Source organism: Leptodactylus fuscus, chromosome 3, assembly GCF_031893055.1.
Source record: "Leptodactylus fuscus isolate aLepFus1 chromosome 3, aLepFus1.hap2, whole genome shotgun sequence".
Lineage (NCBI taxonomy): Eukaryota > Metazoa > Chordata > Amphibia > Anura > Leptodactylidae > Leptodactylus > Leptodactylus fuscus.
Window position 1 is genome coordinate 85,741,798 of NC_134267.1, and position 24,124 is coordinate 85,765,921.

Sequence of the window (24,124 nt, forward strand, 5' to 3'; positions counted from 1 at the left end):
ATTTAGCCTCAGTTGCAGGAGGAATCAAGCCTCCTGCACACTGTTCTTTAGACTTACAGAGCTGATCTGGGTCCTGTAGGACCCAGCAGCTCTTGTAAGACACTAAGCCTGGTGGATCATGTGACCGCCGGGTCAGAGGGCGGCTGCATCATTGAGCGCTGTATACACAGCGATTGAGAAGGCAGGGAAGGGAATAAACCTTCCCTGCCATCTCTCTGGGAGCTCCGGCTGAAGTTACAGCTGGCTCCCAGCTTCAGTAGCTGCACGATTAGGACCGGTACGTCCTGTCAGAACTAGGCAACCACTTCCCGGACGTTTATACTCTATGGGCGGTCCAGAAGTGTTTAAAGAAGACAGTATATATATGAACAATTTCACAGAAAATTATGATAGCTAGCTGAAATTTAGGCAAAAGTTAACATTAATTTAAAGTTGCAAACACTATAGTACATTCACACATTTAGACCCTCTTCAACATGGCAATTTCATTGGTCAAGTGTAACAACTTTACATCTTCATGACATAGCTAAAGTTCAAGTAGTTATACTAGTTTGGACACAATAATCCCCCCACCCCCTTAAAGCGGTATTCTCATGAATATAATCATTTTTTAATATTTGCAGATCTTTATAAGAGAAACATTTTTGCAAATATAAGTAGTTAAAAATTCCAGAAGTTTTAAGATTTTCTAAATATCTAAATTTTCTAATAATTTTCTAAATATGTTAGTGGTGATATATGGTATCTTGATCGGTTGCCATTGGATTTGACCACAAATGTATAAACTTTCTATGGTCTGGGACCTGTCAGGAACTCAGCCATGATTTTCTTATAGTAGCTGGGTTATCAGGAAGAGACACTACATCTATCAGAAGATATCCTGGCCACAACAAGGCCATCATGACTGAGTTTCTGACCCTCAAAAGGTTTTGCATTCATTCAGGGTCATTTCGACTGGCAACCGATCAAGACAACAACTTGTGACCATAGAATATTTTGTGAAAATATTTAAAACTCTACAAAATTTTTAATTACTTATGTTTGCAAAAAATTTTCACTTTTAATGATCTACAAATTTAAAAATAGTTATGTTTGTGGGAATACCCTTTGAAGGCTAAGACCCTACATAGTGAGCTGCAGCCAAAAAGCACTGCAGAAAAGACTGTGATGGAGAAGCACCACGTTTTTTTCTGCAGCATTTTCACAGAATATCCTCAGAGTTTTCCTCTTCTGACTTTCTATCCTTATTATACCTATATAAAAAACACCAGCCAATTAGTAGTGGTTGTGCAATGTGGAGCCCCGGCTCAAAGGGGTATTCCCATTTCCACTATCATATTTAAATTTCTAGCAAAAAATGTTTCTTAAAAAAAGGTCTGTTGGTACAATTAATGTGTTAATAAATGCTCCCGTGTACCATATGTTTTGAGTGATTTCTGGATATTTCTTAGTGCTCCTGGCATCTTCTGCATTTGTTTACTTGGTTCAGCTTCCTCCTATGTATCTTCCAAAGTAGCTCACTCTTACCTTACACCCACCCTCCTTTATCCCTCCCTTCCATACTCCCCCCTCCGTGTCTTTAACTATTCCGTCCACTGCTAGCCCTTCCCTAGCTACTCCACCCAACCCCATTATACTTACCTCTCTTCCTTCTCGTCTTCCTTTTGTGGGATGGTCCTTCCTTCTTTTCTGATTCTGCCAGTGAGTGTTAAGATCCCAGCGCTGCTCTGTGCTCTGCACCTCTGCTGGACAGACATGGAGCTGCGCAGTAGGTGGATTATCAGCTGGAGAGCAATGCTGGGACTATAGTGTGCGTCAACAGTCAGAAAAGAGGGAGGAGCCATCCTGCAGGAAGAAGCCTGGTAGAAAGATAGATAAGTATGGTGGAGTGGATCGTGGGGGAGTAGTAGTGACTTTCCCGGAAATGGGGAAACGGAACGTCACCAGATAACCAGAAAATGTCCCAGGGGCAGTCATATTACCACCCCAGGAATATGGGTAAATATACATGTTTGATAAATTATGTTATTTAGAAATTAGGCAGGGAAAGGTTGTTAAGATTAGTGTAGGGATTAGTTTTTATCCCAGATAACCCCTTTAAGCTAACTGAAGCGTTTTACCCAACACATTAGCTATTTTGCTCCATTTGTTAGTATTACTACTTGCATTCTGACTTTTTAGGCCCCAGTCATATTCGGGGGGTTGTCCTATACTGTTTGCCTGGATTTTAACATAAAGATTTAAAGGAGTAACACGACCATCAATATCTAAGTCTTAGACAACCACTTTGTCATGATTTAGCAATTGTTGAAAATAAAATCCTTTCTGCAATTTGATAATAATTGCCATAAGGACAGTATTAGGATTTAGTTATACCACTAGACTCTTAAGAACTGTGTGAGAATAACTGGCAGACTACAAAGGTCAAGAATGTGGCTGAAACTTATGTACTTGTCTCTTTTTTGTTTAAATAAGGAAGCAGAAAAGAAAAAAGCATCACTTTTTGTTGACAAGTAACTGTCCCTGTGGAAAGTTTTGTATTAAAGGATTGTATAGTTGAGAAGTAAAGAGATTAATTACCCAACTGCTCTGACTCTTGTTAGCAATTTATTTCTTCATCTATGATTTCATTTTGTTTGTTGATGACATCGGCATTTTACATAATGAATATAGTTTTCCCTTGGCATCCAATTTATATTCATCTTGTGTTTTAATAATTTTTCAGAGATACATTTGTTAGAGAATGCATAAGAGAAACCAATTACGCATCACATGCCATTCTTCTTCATATATTGAACAAAAGTCATCGGAGGTTAAAATTAGGTAACCTACAAACCTGATAGAAAAAAGGGTACTAAAGTCGGAAATATCAAGGGAGGGGAAATGGGGGCTACCAAGGATATATACAATATAATCGGCTTATTACCTTGTCAGGCTGATGATAAAAATGTGATTGTCTAAAATAATTTAAAAAATAATTCTTTTTAATTCTGGAGAACTCCTGAGGTTCCCAAATGGTTGGAAATCATTCAATTGTTATTCATAAAGCTTCATTTACATGTAATACAGATTTTAGTCACAATATATAAATGAATGAAGGGAAGAACAGCATGTTTCCTAAGAAAGCAATTGAACATTTAGATTCAATTAATTTATGAACGAGCAACCTGGCAGGGGTCTTAAAGTAACCTGTAAGAAGTATATTACAAATACAGCAAACATAGTCTAATCTATGAAACCTAGAAAGGAGGATTGGCACTTGCCAGCTAGATGCAAGTAGTGGGTATTCCCATAAAAGAAGACATAAAACAAGAAACCAAGCCCTGAAGATATATTGGTTAAGGTCACCTGTATTCAACACTGTTTTCCCTTTGTGAGTTGCTGCCTCAGTATCCAAGACATAGCCTAGTAATTGCTCCAAAGAAGTTATTTGGATATTGACAAAAATTGTGATATCGCAGCAACAGAGGTACCTCCTCACAAAGAGAAAACATAGGTTAGGGTCACCTAAATCCAACAATCTATTTTTTGGGGGTTGGGCTGGTAAGCTGGATTCTGGTGGCTGTAAAATTGCGTTTATACAGGAATATTGGAGTATTGTATGTTATGTGTGTTATATGTGTGGCACCAGAGGATAACTGAAGTATTCAGTAACTGTGGTGATATTGGTGGTATTACTTAGTCACTTAAAAGTGGTATTTGTTAACTATATAGCAATATTATTGAGTCACTTTATGATGCTATCATTCATACACTACATGGTGAAATTATTTAGCCTTTGTATGACAGTATATATTGCACTTTTGACTCACTGTGTAGTTACTTTATTGTGATATTATATGCAGCAGTTACTTTATGAAACTATTACCCACTTACTAAATGGTGTATACATCATTATTCAGCCACTATTTACTGATATTGTTCAGTTGCTGTATGGAAGTGTCATTCATCCACTGAAATACAATATTATTCCTTTACTACATTATTACTGTATAGTGCTAGCTCTCAGTCACCGTATGGTGGCATGTTTCATTTACTGTAAAGAATTATTCAATCATTGTATAGCAGTCATTTTTAGTTCAATCCATCTCATTTTTACACTATACATTTTTAACTGACAAAGAAGTATTTTGGTTTTCATGATGTAATTTCTTTGTGTAGACCGCAGGATATTGTATACTTTTCTAATATATACGTATTTATATTTTTTCTCACACATCTATAATTTTATTTGTCATGGTATGGTTTGGTCTAAATTTAGCCCTGTGAAAGGCATCCAAAGGACAACTGAAACGACTAAACATGGAGTCAGTCATGTGACGCTCACACATCATACAAGCTTTGGCAACTGAAAGCCATCGATAGCTCAGCTGGTAGAGCGGAGGAATGTAGAGGAAACCTTTTGCAAATGTATAAAAGACAGGTTAATAGTAGTAAGTAGTTCAAAGGCCTCTTGGAAGGTCGGGCATGAGGCTAAAGGGAGCAGCCATTATTGGGTTATTTCACTGGAATCCTGTCTTAAGACAGGCTTGCACATTCCAGTGAGCGCCCTCTATTGGTTTGCAATACTGAAGCAGCAACTGTCTTCCTAATTACATCATGGAAGGCAGATTTGCATATTCTTCCCATAGTTCCTTGCAAAGTGGAGTGCTAAAGGCTTAACAAGTCTCCACACACCTATATGGTGGTCTCTCCCTAAGGAGTGACAATATCCCCCGAACCCTGTCTAAGCCTCTCACCTCTACCAGGTTATAGTCCTCTCTACATCGGGCTGAAGAGATCCAACCAGATCGAAACAGCTGTCCTCGATTGAGAGACTATACCTGGTAATAATCCCAGCGTCATTGCAAAACAAAGGCCTCTTGGAAGGTCGGGCATGAGGCTAAAGGGAGCAGCCATTATTGGGTTATTTCACTGGAATCCTGTCTTAAGACAGGCTTGCACATTCCAGTGAGCGCCCTCTATTGGTTTGCAATACTGAGGCAGCAACTGTCTTCCTAATTACATCATGGAAGGCAGATTTGCATATTCTTCCCATAGTGGTAAGTAGTAATACTAAGGTATTCGAAATACTCGTACTCAATCGAGTACCACTCGCTATTCGAATGGAAAAGTTTGATGCAGAACCTGCATTGATTAGCCGAATGCTATACAGCTGGCCAATCAACGCTGGTTCTTCTCCTACCTTTAGAAGTCTTCTCCGTGCAGCTTCCCCGCGGCGTCTTCCGGCTCTGAATTCACTCTGACAGGCATCGGTCCTGGGCAGAGCCGACTGCGCATACTCGCTTGTAGTGCGGACATGCGCAGTCGGCTCTGCCCAGGCCCGATGCCTGGCAGAGTGAATTCAGAGCCGGAAGATGCCGCGGGGACGCTGCACGGAGAAGACTTCTTGGAGGATCCAGCCCGACCCTCACTCGTGGACTTGGTAAGTATAATTTGATCGAATGTTGCCTACCCCTGAAACGAGCATTTCCCCCCCATAGACTATAATAGGGTACGATATTCGATTCGAGTAGTCGAATATTGAGGGGCTACTCGAAACGAATATCGAATCTCAAACATTTTACTGTTCACTCATCTCTAGTTAATAGAGGTATATTAAAAAAATCTTATATTCTTCTGTAACTTTATTGACAACATGCCAACCTTCCCTAGATACAACCATGTTACAGTTTACTTAGAAGCAGCCATGTAAACACACAAAGAATGAAATAGTTGTAATAGAGATCTATTTCCGCCACTACCACTATTTAGTTGTGCACTGTGTGCCAACCAACACATGCATGTAACCCAGATGCTTGCTGAATACCTGGTTTCACGTGACTTGTCACATGATGGCTTCCATGTTTAGTCCCGTTTGTTAGCCCATAGATGTGATAAACATGACAGAACTGATTCATGGTGTATACCATTCTACATTGCAATTTCACTGAGAGGAACTGGAAAGTAGATATCACATATAAAAGGCCAAAAAACCTTAACCCTAAAATTTCATAGTCACAAACAAAAATGTGAACCGTAATAAGGTAACGCGTACTACAAGGGACATTTTTAAAAAATGGAATACCCCTTTAATTGTAACTGCATTGGATTCTGTATCATAAAACTGAAGTTTGTTTGCCATGATATATTTTCTTCTGTTTTGAGGCTGCATTTATCTGTAAAATACCCTCATAAAGCTAAGCGGATATTCTGGACACAAGTCGATCATTTTGAAGATGTTTTAGGTACATTGACTTTGAAGGAATGATTTCTTGACTTATTATGGTCGCTTCCAGAATCTGCTTTTGCGTTATATCATTTTAATTATTTTACAAAGCAGACATTAAGCCTTCTGAAATTGCTTTATTTCCAAGGGCTGACTTTTACTGCAGAAAGTACTGGAAAATATTTCAAAGAGCAACTTTTATGCATCGAGTAGCACTTTCTGTGTGCTGACAAATGTAAGATCAAAAAGCTTTCACACCAAACTTAGAAAAAGGCTTTACACCTAATGCACTCGTCAATAAGGCATTAAAGTTAATTATATTTTTTTACTCTCAAGTATGTACTTCTCTTAATGGTAGTTCTCTTTGTTAGGGTAACATTAATCACCCCATTATGACAAGGTGTCTCCTTATGTGCTTTTAGGAAAGTCAATACCCAATACTGCTAATTAGGAATTTACTTTTACTCTGCTGTAGAAATGTCTATCATATTTTCTTGTGCTTTATAGTATGGATTTCTATTAATCATTCTTAATTTGTGATTATTTTTTTCTATTATTTTGCTAATATTTATATTTAACCCCTTAGCGACCCTTGACGTAACTGTACGTCATGGGTCGCATGGGGATGTATGGAGCGAGCTCACACGCTGAGCTCGCTCCACACACAGCAGATGCCGGCTGTATAATACAGCCAGGACCTGCCACTAACAGCAGTGGTCGGTGCCCGAGCCGATCGCTGCTGTTAACCCTTTACACACTGCGGTCAAACGTGACCGCAGTGTGTAAACGGCGCCGGCGGCATGGGCGCCGCCATGTTTCCCCGATCGCCGCCCTCCTGAACGTCACAAGAGGGCGGTGATCGGTTGCTATGACAGCCGGAAGCCTATTGAAGGCTTCCAGGCTTGTCTCTGCACTAGATCTATTAGACGATGCCAGAGGCATCGTCTAATAAAAGTGCTGCGATTTTCCTATTCACTGCAATACTGTAGTATTGCAGTGAATAGTATGAGCGATCAGACTTCCTAGGTTTCAAGGTACCTAAGGGGTCTGATCATAAATGTAACAGAAGAAAAAAAAAAGTTTTTAAAAGTATTAAAAAAATAAAAAAAATATAAAAGTTCAAATCACCCCCCTTTCCCTAGATCAGCTATAAAAGTAATTAAAGAACATTAAACATAAACATATTAGGTATCCCTGCGCTCCAAAATGCCTGAACTATTAGAATATTAAAACATTTATCCCGTACTGCGAACGGCGTAGCGGCAAAAAAAATAAAAACAGCCAAAAAGCGTTTTTTTCAACACTTTGCCTCCTATAAAAAATTGAATAAAAAGTGATCAAACCATCGGATCTTTCCCCAAATGGTATCAATAGAAACGTCATCTTGTCCCGCATAAAAAGACACCACAACCAGCTCCATACATGGAAATATGAAAAAGTTACAGGTGTTAGAACATGATGACACAAATTTTTTTTTCTATTTTGCAAAGTTTATCATTTTTTTAAAAGTATCAAAACATTTCAAATACTATATAAATTTGGTATCACCGCGTTTGTACTGACACATAGAACACAGGTAACATGTCATTTGTACCAAACAGTGAATGCTGTAAAAATTAAACCCATAAGAAAATGGCGCAAATGCATTTTTTCTCCAATTGCGCCTCATTCTGAATTTTTTTCCAGCTTCCCAGTACATTGCACAGCATATTGAATGGTGCCATTACAAAGTACAATTTGTCCCGCAAACAATAAGCTATCATGTGACTCTGTGAACTGAAAAATGAAAAAGTTATGGCTCTTGAAATGTGAGGAGGGAAAAACGAAAATGCGAAACCAAAAAATGGCCTGGTCCTTAAGGGGTTAAAAGTAATTTCCATTATATAGCTTTATGACATTCGTACAATAAATAAACCTAGGCCACAATAAAATCTTGATTTACTGCCAAATATGTTTTTACTATCAAGTATAGGCTGGTGGCTGCTGTTCACTAGATATCACTGGGAGAAAATGTTCTTAGTTATAAATTGCTTGTTCTCTTTTTCCACTTCTAGTAATGTATCTGCTGAACAGAGTGAAATAGAGATTCTATACAGAAACGTAATAATTTATATAAGCGGTAAACCTTTCAAGTAGAGTTTCAAGCATTGTTTCTAAATCAATATATTATATATTGAAAGCTATATAATAATATATTTAGACATTTATATACAGAAGTTATCTTATGACACCTCACATATTTAGTAAGGTGTCATAAGATAAGATATTAAAGGATTATCTTATTTTATGACATCTCACTAAATATGTAATAAAAGTACACACTCTTTCTTCATTTGTGGTGATCTTAGGGGGCGTTCACACTACCGTTGGTAACAATGGACACCAGCTGAACAAGTGAAAACCGTTAAAGTTTCCATTCATTTCATTACACCCAATCCATTTTTTCCCACGGACAAAAAATTCTACTTGAAGGACTTTTGTGTCCATTTGAAAAAATGGATGGCAAGTGTCCGTTATTTTTTAACATTGAAGACTATGGACAACGCACTTATAATGTACAGTAACTGATAGCCATTAGAGATGAACGAGTAGTAAAATATTCCATATTCGATATTCGTTTTGAGTAGAGCCTCAATATTCGACTACTCAATCGAATATCAAATCCCATTACAGTCTATGGTAAAAAATGCTCATTTCAGGGGAAACCACTATTCGACTAAAGGAGACTCACCAAGTCCATGAGTAGCAGGAGGAGAGTGTTTAGGAGGAGCGCTGTGTAGTTAAAGCACACGGATTCCATAGATTATAACGCTGTGCGCTTTAACTGCACAGCGCTTGCAGTTGCGCTGATATTCCGTTCGGAGAAGTCCTCCTGCGGACTTCTGCCAGATGGGAGGCAAGCGCCAATGTGAACTTACTCCTCCTGCAGAACCAGCATTGATTGGCTGAATGCTATACAGTGTACAGCATTCAACCAATCAACGCTGGTTCTGCCGAAGGCTCATCTGTTAGGAGGCAAAGTCTAAGATCGAACCACTGCAGTCTCCATTGTGGTCCGATCTCAGCTGTAGCAGATTTGAGCACACAGCTCTGGTACATCTCAGGTGTAGCAGAGTTGAGCACATGGCTCTGCTACATCTCAGGTGTAGCAGAGTTGAGCACATGGCTCTGCTACTTCTCAGGTGTAGCAGAGTTGAGCACATAGCTGTGCTACATCTCAGATGTAGCAGAGTTGAGTACACAGCTCTACTACATCTCAGATGCCAATCCCGATCGCTCAACCGTACTGGCAGCTTTCGGTTATGCGGGAGCTGACTTTTTCTCATAGTAATGCATTGACCAATGTTGATTGGCCGAATGCTATACAGTGTACAGCATTTGGCCAATCAACACTGGTTCTGATGGAGGCTCGTCTGTGAGGAGGTGGAGTCTAAGATCGGATCACAATGGAGACTGCTGTGGTTCGATCTTAGACTCTGCCTCCTCAAAGATGAGCCTCCGGCAGAACCAGCGTTGATTGACCAAATGCTGTACACTGTATAGCATTCGGCCAATCAACGTTGGTCAATGCATTCCTATGAGAAAAAGTCAGCTCCCGCATAAACGTAAGCTGCCAGCTCTCCCGACTAGCAAGGGCGAGCCTGCTGCAGAACCAGCGTTGATTTGCTGGTTCTGAGTCAAATCTTTACTGCGAATAGCGATAGTATTCAAATGAGTACGAGTATTTCGAATACTGTAGTATTCATTTGAATACCTACTTGATCAAATGCTACTCGCTCATCTCTAATAGCCATCCGTTACTGTCCCTTAATTTGTGTCCATTTTTGGCTGCGCATGCACAGAAAGCAGAAACATAACTAACAAAAAAATGACAGCATATAAAAAAGGACACTAACTGACAATAACTGATGCTAACTGACACTACTGATGCTAGTGTGTCCATTTTTTTTAATTGATCCATTAAATGGATCAGTTAAAAAACGGACACATTAACATTAGTTAGTGTCCGTTAATGTCTGTTATGATAGGTGTCTTTTTTTTTTTTAACGGACACCTTCATAACGGAATTCAACAGTAGTGTGAACCCAGCCTTAATGAATGAACTAGTTTGCATTATGCAAATGTGCAGAAATGTATCTGAAAGTTAACTGTAATGCCATAAATCTGAATAGCGTTGTTTGTGTGCATGGATTTTTGTAATCCCTATTAAGAAGAATAGGACAGCTACAGAAACTTGTGCTATAAATCTCAGATTAACCAGAATAGTTTTTTCCAGGCTTTTTTTTTTTTTTATATCTCTTTACGATGATACTTTGTAAAACTTTGAGCAAATGTATTCCATTTTTCTCTGATTAGTACTGAAAAGCTGCAGAACCTAAAGCAATTTCCTAAACTGTTAGAAAACTTGTCTGCTTTAATATTGAAAAGTAATGTGTATTTTTGGATAACTTTGGAATTTAACTGGCATAAAGCAATTTGCGATAGAAATGACAAATGAACAATTTTCTGCAACACCATTGCACTTATCAGAATGGACAGAAGCCAGCAGGAATGAAGATCCTTGGAGAAACAGTCTTATGCTTGAAGGATTGCTGGTTAACATATTATTCAATAGCTCATTTTATCTGGACGCCCAATTCTAATAACAGCGATAATATGTAAATCTGCTTTAAACAGGACTCCTTAAAGTTTCAAGTGTAAGAATAATGAACTTAAAACTCTTTAAATGAGAGAGAGATTGAGATGTGAAAAGAGTGAACATCTTACATGTGTCATGGCAGTAAAAATGATCACATTGCTCTTTATCTGTAAAACTAGCATAGGTCAATGGACAAAATAACCTAATGAGTCTATGTTCCATTTATACTCTTCACATATAGATAATGAGTGGTCTTTTTTTTTTTTTTTTTATGCTAAAACTTCAAAAATAAACCGTTATGTAGCCAACTGGATGTAAATGTTTCTGAAATGGTGGCTTTATATATAGTATATGCTCTTGATGTGTTGTAATGAGCTTCAATTATGTGCACTTTAACATTGTACAGTAACATTCTGTGCCCCTACTGCAAAAAACACCCCCCCCCCCAAAAAAAAACTAAGAAATCTGATATAGGCCCATACTTATCAATAATGTCTAGGTACCGTATATACTCGAGTATAAGCCGAATTTTTCAGCACAGTTTTTGTGCTGAAAAAGCCCCCCTCGGGTTATACTTTAGTCAGCAAAATTGTATTTATTTTTTTAGGGGGGGGGGGGGTTCTATGACCAGCCACAGTAGCAATGTATAGTTCCGTTGGGAAGGGTTTAATAGGAGCACTGCAGATACCCTATATTCAGCCAGGCTGAATTCCAAGTGGGGGAAGAAAAAACCCCAGTCCTCAAGCTCAGGGAAGGGGCAGACAGACAACCAAAACACTCCCTCCCATTTCCCAGCACCTATTGCACCCAAAAACTCCGATCATTTTAATTTTTGAAATTTTCCATTAGCTGCTGCATTTCCCCCCTAGGCTTATACTCGAGTCAATAAGTTTTCCCAGTTTTTTGTGGTAAAATTAGGGGCCTTGGCTTATATTCGGGTCGACTTATACTCGAGTATATATACGGTATTTACTTTTTAATTGTACGACTCTCATTAGGAAACTTCGACATTTTATAAAAGCGTTCCAGTTGATACATATTGCTTAAAATGCATGAATAGAAAGTGTCATAGGTTTGTGTCAATCCATAAAACTGTGCCAAAATCTAGACACAATACACCAAAAATGTCTAAAATTGTGAGTTGCTGGTTTCACATAGCAGGGTGGCAAAATCACTGAAGATGTACCAAAAAGTCTCCCTGTGTTATGCTGGATTTTGAAGTAATTTTTTATTTTTAAGATGGAGCTATAAGGGGGCATTCATATTTTGTAGAGTGTGAACAATTGGGCATTACAGTGTGTAAGACATTATTCTTTGTGTTGCTTAAGAGACCATTATGATGTTATAGTTTTGGCACAAGGAGTGACAAATCTGCAGGGCTCTGAGTGCCAGAGTGCATGGACTTCATTTGCTACTATTGGAATCCTTGTAATCTAAGGGTATTTTGATGTAAAATAAGAGAGATATGTGTTGTAAATAGATGAATACATTTTTCCCATAGTATAAAAACAGCATAGTTTGAGAATCACATAGGGCTCATTAGTCAATTTCATGTGGTTCTTGACTTGACATCCTCTGATTCTAACCACTGACTATTATCTTTTCTATTGAACTTGTCTTCTTTACTGATGATAAAGGTAGGCCTACTGCAGGGACTACATACTTTGTTCACTACTATTTAGAACACTTTAAGTGACTCTTTTCCTTCTTTAAAGGGCACCTCTCACCATAAAAATGCAGTCCAATCTGTAGGCTGTAACATCCTTTCCTGTTCGGAGTTTGGCACCATCCTCCAGCCACATGCTACAGCACAGGATGTGTGTTCAGCCCTGATTCCTTGCTTTAGATTCTTGTTGTACTGGCAGAACACTGTTCTATACTCTCAGCTCTGTAATTGATTTTCCACTACACCCATCTCTTACACCTTTGTTTCCCTCTGCTCCTCAAATAGTTAATCTCAGCCTTATCTGTGTGATTGACAGCCTACCTTCCAATCAAGTCTGGGGTGTGTTCTTTCTTCCTACATATTGTTTTCTCACACTCACCTTAGTGCTTGCTGTTTCCTTTCCCTGTGTCCTGGCTCTATACTGTTACTGTTTGTATACACATTTTTGACCTTTGGCTTTTCTTGTGACTATTCTCTTGGATTTTGATTCTGTTCTGCGCTGCTCAACTGGTTCCAACACCTTGGCTAGCTCGCCTCCTGTTTGTTGTTGTTTGTCTTGTGTTTGTTCTGTGTTATCACATATATCATAAGAAGGGACTCTCGCCCAGTTGTCCTCTCTTGCCTAGGGCAGTGAGACAAGCAGGCAGGGACAGTGGACATGTTTGGCTTAGGACTCACTGTCTTGTCATTTCCCTTCCTCCTAGGGTACTGGTGAATTGCTCTTCTCCCTTACACAGGCATCATGTTATAGAGCAGGAAGAGCTAAGCAGATTGAGATATAGTTTTGCTGGAATGGATTCAGTATAACTTGTCATTTATCCATCTATTTCTCTATTCTTTCTATGCTTAGAAGGAATAATTGCTTTCAGTGGACGGTCCTATCAGAGACTGACAGCATCCCATTTCTGATTGTGCTTATAGTGACAGCTGTCAATTACTGATTGAACCACACACACTGGATTCAGTTAGTCCATATAAGTATAGGAAGGATAGAGAAATAAATGGATAAATGACAAGTTATAATGAATCATTTTCATCCAAACTATATATCAATCTGCTTAGCTCCGTTTGCACTATAACATGCCTGCAGATGAGACTGTCTTTTCAAGGTGACAGGTTCCCTTTAATTCAACACCCAGTTGTCTTTAGTGTATAACTATGGTTACTTTTCGAAGTGGATAGGATTGAGATGATACATTTACAAAATGTGTTGTCCCATTTACTTTTAAGCTGCCCACCTATGGTATAAGTTGTCATACTTATCAATAAGAAAGATGCTGAATAAATATTTGCAAATAACAATCAAATACATATAGGTATTTTCTATGTAGCATTATACTATAATATTAAATTACATGCAACTGCAACTAACTTACTAAAACATTGTTCTTATTGCAGATGGAGACTCGAAAACGTCTGGCAAAAATTGTTCTGGTGTTTGTTGGCTGCTTTGCAATCTGCTGGTTTCCGAACCACGTCTTATATATGTACCGGTCTTTCAACTACAATGAAATTGATCCTTCTTTAGGACATATGATTATCACCTTAGTAGCCCGTGTCTTAAGCTTTTCTAACTCCTGTGTAAATCCATTTGCGCTCTACCTCCTAAGTGAGAGCTTCAGAAGACATTTTAACAGCCAACTGTGCTGTCGAAGAAAGAGGCGCCACCAACGGTCTACCAGCTACCTGCTTAACTCTTCTAATGTCCGAATGACTTCCTTAAAGAGCAATGTTAAGAATACAGTGACCAGCACCTCTCTCCTCAATGGTCAAAGTCGGCAAGAAGCATCATTGTGATTGTTCTGTAAATCACAACAACTTGACTGTATTTAAGATAATGTCAATCATAAAAAGAAATTGAACTTTGTGAAGATGTTTGGATTAGTCTAAAATTTTAACTTTTTGAAATTTAATTTGTCAGCTCTTACACTATATAAAATTTACTTAAAATGCCACCAATTTAGTTTTTAAATATTTTAATAGGTTTATTTGGATTATATGAATACAATTAGAAGGCGTGATTGTACAGCCAATTGATCCTGCCTGGGATACAAAGTGTACCATGTCTTGCTTGCAGTCTTAGAAATGTAATCAAAAGATATACCTAGGAGTTAAATCACTACACATGTTCATCTGCCTTTAAACTATTTATGTTATTTTATAAACTCACTGCCCATAGCAACCAACCATAGCCCAGCTTTGTTATAGTGCTGTAGACTAAGGCCCCACGTAGCGGGTCATACCAAAAAACGATGCGGGAAAAACCGCCACGGCACTTTTCACAGAAGGTCTGCAGAGGCTTTGGAATTTGCAGTGAGTCTGCTGCGCCAATTCTCCTTTGCAGGGACAGTAAAACGCCACAGTTTTTTCCATGGTGTCGTAGATGTCACGTGCGTCCCCGACCGTATGATGGTTTTCAGAATTCTGTCCCATTGCTTCATGCATATATTATGTCATTTGATCTTTCATTGTAAAGATATAAAAAAATTCTAATGGGTAAAAAAAAACAAAAAACCAAATAACTACTTTGAACTAATGTTCATCCAGTGGGAAATAAAAAAAACACAGTCCTTTAGATCCTCATGGACAATATATTTGTGAGACCTTTCCATTCAAAAATTTAGCTTACTGAGCTTCCAATTTACTAATTCTAAAATTAAAATAATGTCTACCTTCCCCCTCCCAGTATACATAGAGTCAGGCTGTTTTTAATAAAAACATGACTTTCTTAGCTAGCAAATGTCCATTAAAGACAAGAAGCTTACCGTTTAGTTAAGACCCTTAAGCTATTTAAATTGACTCATGCGCAGCTATCAGTGGTGTGTAGGGTAGTGGTTGAGCTTTTTAAACATGTCTTTTTTGTGTTTTAACCATATGTCTGTAAAAATAAAGCTTCAATTCTTCATGCAATGAACTAAGTGATGTCATAACACCTGTCAAAAACATGTGGACTGGGAGGCTAAGATATGCACAAGATACACCACTTAGCTTCTACTCATAAAGAATAAATTATGTACAAGTGTACAATAACAAAGCTATCAAAATATTTAACTGCTTCTTGACATTTGATGTACATGTATGCCTAAAGAGCAGGATCTGAAGGTTTTATCACAAGGCCTCTATTCTCAAACTGGTTTGCTGTCGGTTCCCAAACAAGACTTGGATTTGACCATAAAGACGATACAATTCCAGTCGATAGCAGTCCAGGTTCCTCATTTTCAACACCACTACAAACAAAGGCAATGGTGGCTGGCTGTCAATGCAAGATAAATAGTAGACACATTCAAACCAAATTTTTATTCTGCTAAGTGTCCTGAAATGGTCTGGGCAGAGACAGGGGTGTGTAATGAATCTGTTTCTGAAAGATAGACTGGAAAATTTTTGGTAGCTGCTAGAGCAACATGATAGATCCAACAACCTAGTAGTCTCTCTGGTCACTTGGTGCCTATCTCAAAAAAAGGTACACTACCCAAAAGTATCCTCTGAGAGCTTTTTATAGGGCAGAGGGGAAAGCACTTTTATATTCTCTTTTGGCAAAACCTAGTGTGTAATAAAACCACACCTGTAAACATTCATGTATCTAGCTGAGACATAACTGCGTGGTGTGTTTAACAGCAAGGTGACAATTCTATTTTTGTCAGTGCGTGTATTATGAGTTTCAGAATGTGATGACACAAACCAATTTTTGATCTTAAATGTTTTAAAAGTAACAATAATAACTTTGTAGAACTACTATATTCACAGCACTCTACAAAACAGGAGACATGCATAAACAAAATCTGTCTGAGGCCCATGTTGTGGAAATGCAGGGTTATTTTTATTGAAGATTTTACTGTAGTTTTTTGAGCCAAAGCCAGGAGTGCATTGAGCAGGATGTAAAAGTGTAAGAACTTCCTATATATTTCCCATTCCATTTTGTAGCCAAAAACGCAACAAAATTTGCACCAAAAAAGCTATGTTTCCGCAACATGGGGCCTCAGCCTTAGACCGTAAATGCAGTGCTAAAGTGCTGCGAGAAGAACCATGGCGTAAACGCATTGCGGTTCTTCCTGCAGCGCTTTGAAGAGAAAGTTCACAGAGTTTTCCTTTGCAGACTTTCTCTTACCATTATATCTATGGGAAGCCACTGGCGTTTCCGTAGATATAATTGACATGCTGCGATTTTCAAAACCGCAATGGTTTTGGTAATTGCTGCGTGTCCGCGCTGTGATTTTTTTCTGCAAAGTGAGGATGGGATTCACATGAATCCCATCCACTTTAGCCTATATTTGCTGCGGGCAAATCGTGGCGTTTACAGCCCGTGGGGCCACGGTCTTACATTGGAACTGATACTACTCAAGCAGAGTCTTAGAAAGAGGAATGTAAGGATGGTGGTTAGTAGTTTTAGATCACAACAGAGAGCACAGAGAAGATTTGACTTGCTGCTGCATTTAGGATACATTGAAGAGGAGAATTTTTAGTGAGAGAAGGACAGAGTAGTAAAAGTGATATAACGTTGCAAACACTATTTAAATGTGGTTTCTTCATAACTGTACTGAACCTCAGGATAACATGTCAATGAAGGCTGTAGAAATGGAGAAAAACAAATGACAATGTTGTATTTTTTCCCATTCCAATCTACAAATATTTTTTTTTTATAGTGTTTGTGTTATATGTAACATTCAATGCTGCCATTAAAGTTACAACTTATTCCTCAAAAATAAACCCTTCGTATGGGTATGTCAACTAAAAAATTTTTTTAAAAAAGTTATGGGTCTTGGAAAATGCTGATGGGTAACTGAAAAGGAAAACTTCCATTGCAGCTGTTTTGACCCTTATAGAGAACCTGACCATAAATGGTTGCACTGCCAAGCAATGTGAATAAGAAATACTGGTGCACATAGGTGTGACTGAAATATAATTGTGAACACAACAAGTTGTAACAGCACTCTGCTAGCACCAAGAGTATTACTGCAAATACCTTCTGTATATAAAATACATGAAAATGAGATTCTTATTTCTCGTACAATTTGATCAAACTGTATTTAAGCCCATCTGCCCACGACAAGGTAACCTCTATTACATGGGCCCCTACACTAAAATGACTAATCTCTTATTGCCTTGGCGTCCCATGATTAAAGGGCAAATGTATTTTAGCCATATTATACCGAACATACACCAGAACCAGCCTCCTTATAGAGGACTTGTCACCAGGTGTGAAATGACAATGACATACCATATATCACCAGTGCCCCTAAGCATTTTGATGTCTTGATTATCCAAATACAATCAGCCATTCCAAAGATATGATCCCTTTTAATGATGATGCTAATTAGAGTATATTAGCCAAGACCTGTTGGATGGTAATATTGCTTGACATACGTCACCCAGACCCCACCCCAATAGAAATCACAGCATTATTACCCATTTGGCTGAGATTTTGCGGGCTGTACACGCTCCCATTGATTTCAATGGTAGCGTGGATCGTAAACGCCGCGTTATTTTGCTGCCTTGATTTTGCGCTGAATCTGATGTGGATTCCACACCAAATTCAGCACCATTTTCCTCTGTGTGAATGCATCCTAAATTGCCTGAATGGATTTGGTTAAACAAAACACCAAAACACTCAGGATGACAATGTCTATCAGATGAGGTGTCATTGGGCTTTTGAGATTTGATGACAGATCCTCTTTAATGACTAAACCATATCTACTTTCCAAAACCATAAGTTTTCTCATTTTCTGTCAAGTGAAATGTGTGAGTGTTTTTTTTTTTTTTTTTTGCAAGAAGGCCTGATGTTTTTAATGGTGCCATTTGGGGGAACTTAATACATATTGATCATTTTTGATCACTGTTTTGGACAGACAAAAAACTGCAATTTCTGCATTTTTATTTTTTTACGGTGTTCACTGTGTGTGGTAAATAATATGATAGTTGTTTTCCCAAGTGAATAGGGACACAGCAATATGTTTTTTGCTTTTTAGTTTTTCTTTATCTGGCTGTCTAATACAACCTTAAACCAGAATAACATTTTATGGGAATTGGCTTTAGGTCACTTGCATAATTTCCCGTCTTCACTAGATGCATATGTAAATGTTAGATGTCAGTGTAAATATGTCAGAAGACTAGTTGACAGTTTAAAGAAATGAGAAGGTATGAGGTATGTAATATGCTAGTATGTATGGAGCAAACCATCTACGTATACGTCTAAATGTATTTCATGTACTGATACAATGAGCATTGGAGCTCTCAGATATGTAACAGAAATTGCATTGACTGCATCAATGACCTATAATGTGTTTATTTCTATCAGCTCTGTGCATTTGCTTGATCTTAAATTTCCCAGACATATACATTAAGAAGGGTTTGAAAGATTCAGCACTTGACAGCAGTGACACGTGAGAAAAATAAACTGAGAGAATCAATAACTGTTTCAATGGTTGACTGAACAACCCTGAGGCAGGCTTTTCTAAAAATCTGCTGTAGTTCCCATTTAGAAATAAAATAGATAAACAGAAGGGGGAACCTGTGAAAATCATTTCAAATACAAGTATTGATATTTTCATTACCAACCATTTACATGTTTCCTTGCATTGCTTACTCTTTACTTACACAACTATGAATACAAAACCATAGGATTTTATATACCATGTGGAGAAAGGACTGAGCTATCCATAGCAGTTTTTTGGATAGACGCTTGTAAATCTGGCAGACGTCCCTTTTCTGCACAAAGTATGTGCCACAATGTTCCTTCTGCCCTGCACTTGCTCTTTTCTATGAAAGGCAGATTGGTGATGCCTTGACCCAACAAATTTACTGCGACTTATGACAGAAGGCTGAAATCTATGAACTCTATTGCAGTACCTGAATAGCGTAGATTAGGACGTTATTATTAAGAGACCAAATCCTTCATATGCAGCAGGGGATGTAGCTGGAGTACAATTCTAAGCTTCTCACTGGCTACAAATGACACCTGTGGACATCCATACAGGTTTTGAAGCTTACTCCAAAACTGGTACTCCTATATCTGAAGGTTTGCAAAGGAGGTGTGGATACTTTTGAAGCTTTTTGAGTCTGCTTTGTAGCTAGTGGTATATAAATACATTCTCTACAGATATCAATAGATATATAGATAGCTTAGATGTGTAAAACCTAAAACATGTGAGTAAGGCATACCTCACCTTTCCAACAATGTTACACCATTAGCTATTGCCTACCATGCTATGTTAACCATTTTGGATAAAGTTTGTAATATCTTGAATTCAGCACACTATCGGCTTTTACATTCTGTGCCAGTACCATAGCTCTTCACTGTCAGAAGGGCATTACTGACAGTCAAGAACACCACTCCTCACAGAAGAGTCTAAAGCGCTGTACTGTGAGAGGGGGAGTTGCTTATCGCCCAGCGATGAGGCTGAGCAGTGAGGAACACCCCCCCAGTACACGTCTATGGATGAGTACTATCAGGAGGGGAGGGAGGCGTTTTTCACCACGCTATTGGCGCTACTGTGAGGAAGGGCGTTCTTGACTGACTGTCAGAAACACCCTTCTAACAGTGAAGAGCTACGGTATCGGCACTGATAGCTCTTCACCCGGGGCACAGAACGTGAAAACCGATACTGCCCTGAATTCAGTGCACTGTCGGCTTTCTAGTGTTGTATTACATTGCATGTGCCCCAGGAGATGAGAGGTCCTCTTTAATGCGCTTGCTATTACAGTAGGGATGCTCAGCATCTCTGTCTTTTTCTTTCTAACTATGTATCTAATTTATTTTTCTTTGTCTAAAAATAAACGCTCATTACAATAAAATAATGTATCTTTTATATAATTCCTGCTATAGTACTTGCGTAATTGATTTATTGTTCCAAAACATAATTCATTTCCTTAAGAAACATAAAACATACAATTAGAGTCTAATGAAATGTGTTTTGAAGAAATGGCTAATGATAGTAAATGAGAAATATGACAAATATGTGATCATGGAAGCAGATTTTTCTGGGTTTCCTTATCCAATTCAAGAACGTTATAGACAGACTTGACTGCCATTGCGATTACCATCAAAACACACATCCTGCAGATCTTCCTGTGGCTATAGTACCAAACATTTCAGAATCGGCTTCATACATTACGATTATTCTCATAGTTAGAAAATTTGACAATGTATAAAAAATGCTGATTATGTTCCGAAATACAGCAAGCGTAGCTGTGAAGGTGGGAGGTAATTGAATACATATGAAATGGGAAAAAACCTGGAACTAATAAAAAATTATACAAATGTACTAAAATGTAGATTCCAAGCACTTTGTGATATTGTTGTCGGAGGCTCATTTACGACATTTTAGAGGGAAGGATAATTATGGACATTGTTAAAAGTCACAGTGTGAATTGCTTGGACCATTTCGGTTGCACATCGGCACTGGTATCTAAGCATGTATTAGAGTAAAACTCAAAAGATCCATCCAGCTATTTCATGTATGCTTGACTACAACTAATAATAGATTTTACAGCTAGAGCAGCCCTTTGATTTTCTATGGCTTGACTATAAAGCAATAATTTTCTTAAAGAAGATATAGGCTCTCATTCTTCTGCTGGTTCACATCTGAAAGGGCAAATAGAATGAATGTGTGCTAAGTACATGGCAGAAACCAACACATACTGACCCTGCAGAATAATACTTCAATATCCTAACACCTCAATTATACATTAATTATGATTTAATAATATAGAATTACTACATTAGTAACAACATGCGACCATCGTATGATTACTTAGGCAACGTTAACACATTAAACGGTTTGTTTTCTCGCAATTGCACAACTTGTGGTACAGCAGGTTCACTTCTACACAGCTCATAAAAACTAGAAAATGTGAGTATAATATGAATGTGAATATTTTTCTAAGGTAAGAAGCTTTACAGTCCATAGGATTAAGTATCATATGTGACTATTGTAGAACCATTTCTTCACAGTAAAGTGTAATTGAGTGTTCTCTCCATGTGTATATTATATAAATGCACTCAATGTGTACGTGCTAAAGCTTACTATACTGTACAGTATAAATGATATGTTCAGTGATTACTTTTCTAGTCTAATAGAGCATGATGTATATGGCCCAGCATGTGGCATGTTCCTTTTGGTTGACCTATAGCATATTTTTATACATTGAAAGTAAGTATTGTGATTCAGCTTTATACTTTATGCCGTGTACTACATTGTGAACTTGGACTTGTGTGAACATGGAAAGTACTGATACATTTGTATTCACTGATTGAAATAAAAATTGTTGATGGAAATATGTTATTTTTCATAATAAAACTTAAGTTATGTTCATTTTTTGAATTTTTTGCTTATTGCAATAATTTAAATTATTCATACCACAACAGTATCTTTCTATGAGTATGTTCTCACCTGCCTCAGGGGCTCCGAGCATCTGCAACAGAGTCCGCTTAAAAATGCAGCCAAAAAATGTCCTGCAAGCATGAAGTTTTTGTTAGGCGATGTGATTACACAAATAATGGATACCCAGCGTACCCCATTATAGTCAAGGGAATCCGTGGAGATGTGTTATCTATTATTACATTTAATGTTTTTTAAACTTTAGTCTGTTAGGCCCCACGGGATGGAAACACAGTGAGTTACGCGTGGCGGGAAAAATCACAGCATTGTACAGTAAGTGCAAGTGGATGGGATTCTAGCGAATCCCATGCACACTTTGCAGTAAAAACTGCAGTAAGGACACGCCGTGATTTCCGTGGAAATCACAGCATGTGGATTATATCTACAGAAACGCTGGCAGTTTCCCCATAGATATAATTGCAACAGAAAGTCCATAGAGGAAAACTCTGTGAACTTACTGTTTAAAGTGCTGCGGGAAGAACTGCGTTGCGTTGCCACTGTGCTTTTTCCTGCAGCACTTTTTTGCTGTGGGGATGTCCCATGGGGCCTTAGCCTTAATCTGTTCCTATGACAGAATAGATTAAAAGTGTGAAAACAATCTATCTATCTATCTATCTATCTATCTATCTATCTATCGCCTATCTATCTATCTATCTATCTATCTATCTATCTATCTATCAATCATTTCTCTATCTATATAACAGCAAACAGTGCCAACAGCAAATCTATGACCTCTCAAAAAAGGACTAGTGTCCTCACTTTATCCTTAGAATAAAAAGCCTGCTTTGCTCCATTACTTTTTGTAAACAGAATGTAATATGAGTTCGAGAAAACACCAGCAATAGTACAATACTAAAACAATACCAGTAAACACCACAAAAATGTCAAGGGTGATTTCAAGGACCTTAGGCATACCTTGCTGATGGATTATTAAAGCTGGAAAATCATTTAAAAAAAAAATCACAAGCTTAGGAAAAATGATATGAAAAGTCAATACATACTGTATTTCCTACATGAATATTGGCTAGACAATGAGGGTAATTCTAATCATAGCAATTTACTGCTGTCATGATAGTGTGTAATTGTCTGCATAAGGCCAAGGCCCCAGGTTGCGGAAAAGCAGCTTATTCTGTTGCAAATTTTGTTGCAATTTTTTTAACCAAAGCCAAGGTTGGCTGGAAAAGGAATGGGAAATATATAGGAAGTTCTTATACTTCTCCCTTTTGGTCAATACACTGCTGGCTTTGGCTCAAAAAAACACAACAAAATCCTGCAACTCATTCCCCCCATTGTACTCCGACCTGTGCCATCTGGATAGCTCCGCCCACACAGACCCTGATTCTATCTTAGTAGGTTAAAGGATCTATGATGACATCATGGCACAGGTCCTGTAACCTACTAGGATAGATGCTGACACAAGTTATCAGGGCTTGGAGACAGTGGGCAGGAGATAGAAGTTTCTCCTGTCATTATGCAAGTGTCGGGAGGCAGGGGCCTGGACAGCAGGCAGCCCCTGCTTGGGTACAGTAGTAAAACTAGCAATTGCTGGCTTCACTACTGTTAAAAGATGGACAGTATAGGAGGCAGCTCCTCTCCACCCCGCATCCATCTTCAGTCAGCACTCAGCGCTGCAGTAAATAGAGCCTGATACCTGCTGGAGTTACTCTTGCTGGTAACGGCCTATTAAAAAAAGCATCTGCCATCGAGCCCCCTGATGTCCTGGGCCTTGTGGCAGTTGCTACCACTGCTACTCCGGTTGTTACTCCCCTGTATATACATATATACCACACACACACACACACACACACACATCTATCTATCTATCTATCTATCTATCTATCTATCTATCTATCTATCTATCTATATCTATCACATCAGTATACCTCAATACTGGTTTGCATATACTCCAGACCTGTCACGTAGTCTTTCAATCATTTCAAATAGAGAATATTTATGAAGTATTTTATGACATTTTCTTAGATATACCGCACAGTCCCGAGCTTTATAAATAAAACAAATGTGTCATACTAATGAGAATATAGATATATGATCTCTTTATTGTTTTCTGAAAGACGACATTACTCTCAAAGGAATATGACATTCACAAAGAGAAACAAACTAAAAACAAAATAACAGAAAACCTATTACACAGAACTCAATTTTACAGGTATTGAATTCTATTTCAGTCAACATTGCTATGATATTGACTCATAGAAGTCATATTTCTATGAAAAAGC

The 24,124-nt window shown here is 38.2% G+C and overlaps 1 protein-coding gene across 1 annotated transcript in view; it reads left to right on the forward strand.

Moving 5' to 3' along the window:
• Positions 1 to 14,310, forward strand: part of NMBR (neuromedin B receptor) — a 281,982-nt gene extending 267,672 nt beyond the window's left edge. The window contains exon 3 of the mRNA XM_075267889.1: positions 13,912 to 14,310. Within this exon, the coding sequence (XP_075123990.1) occupies positions 13,912 to 14,310 (399 nt within the window). The remainder of the gene's footprint in view (positions 1 to 13,911) is intronic.
• The last annotated feature ends 9,814 nt before the right edge of the window (positions 14,311 to 24,124 follow it).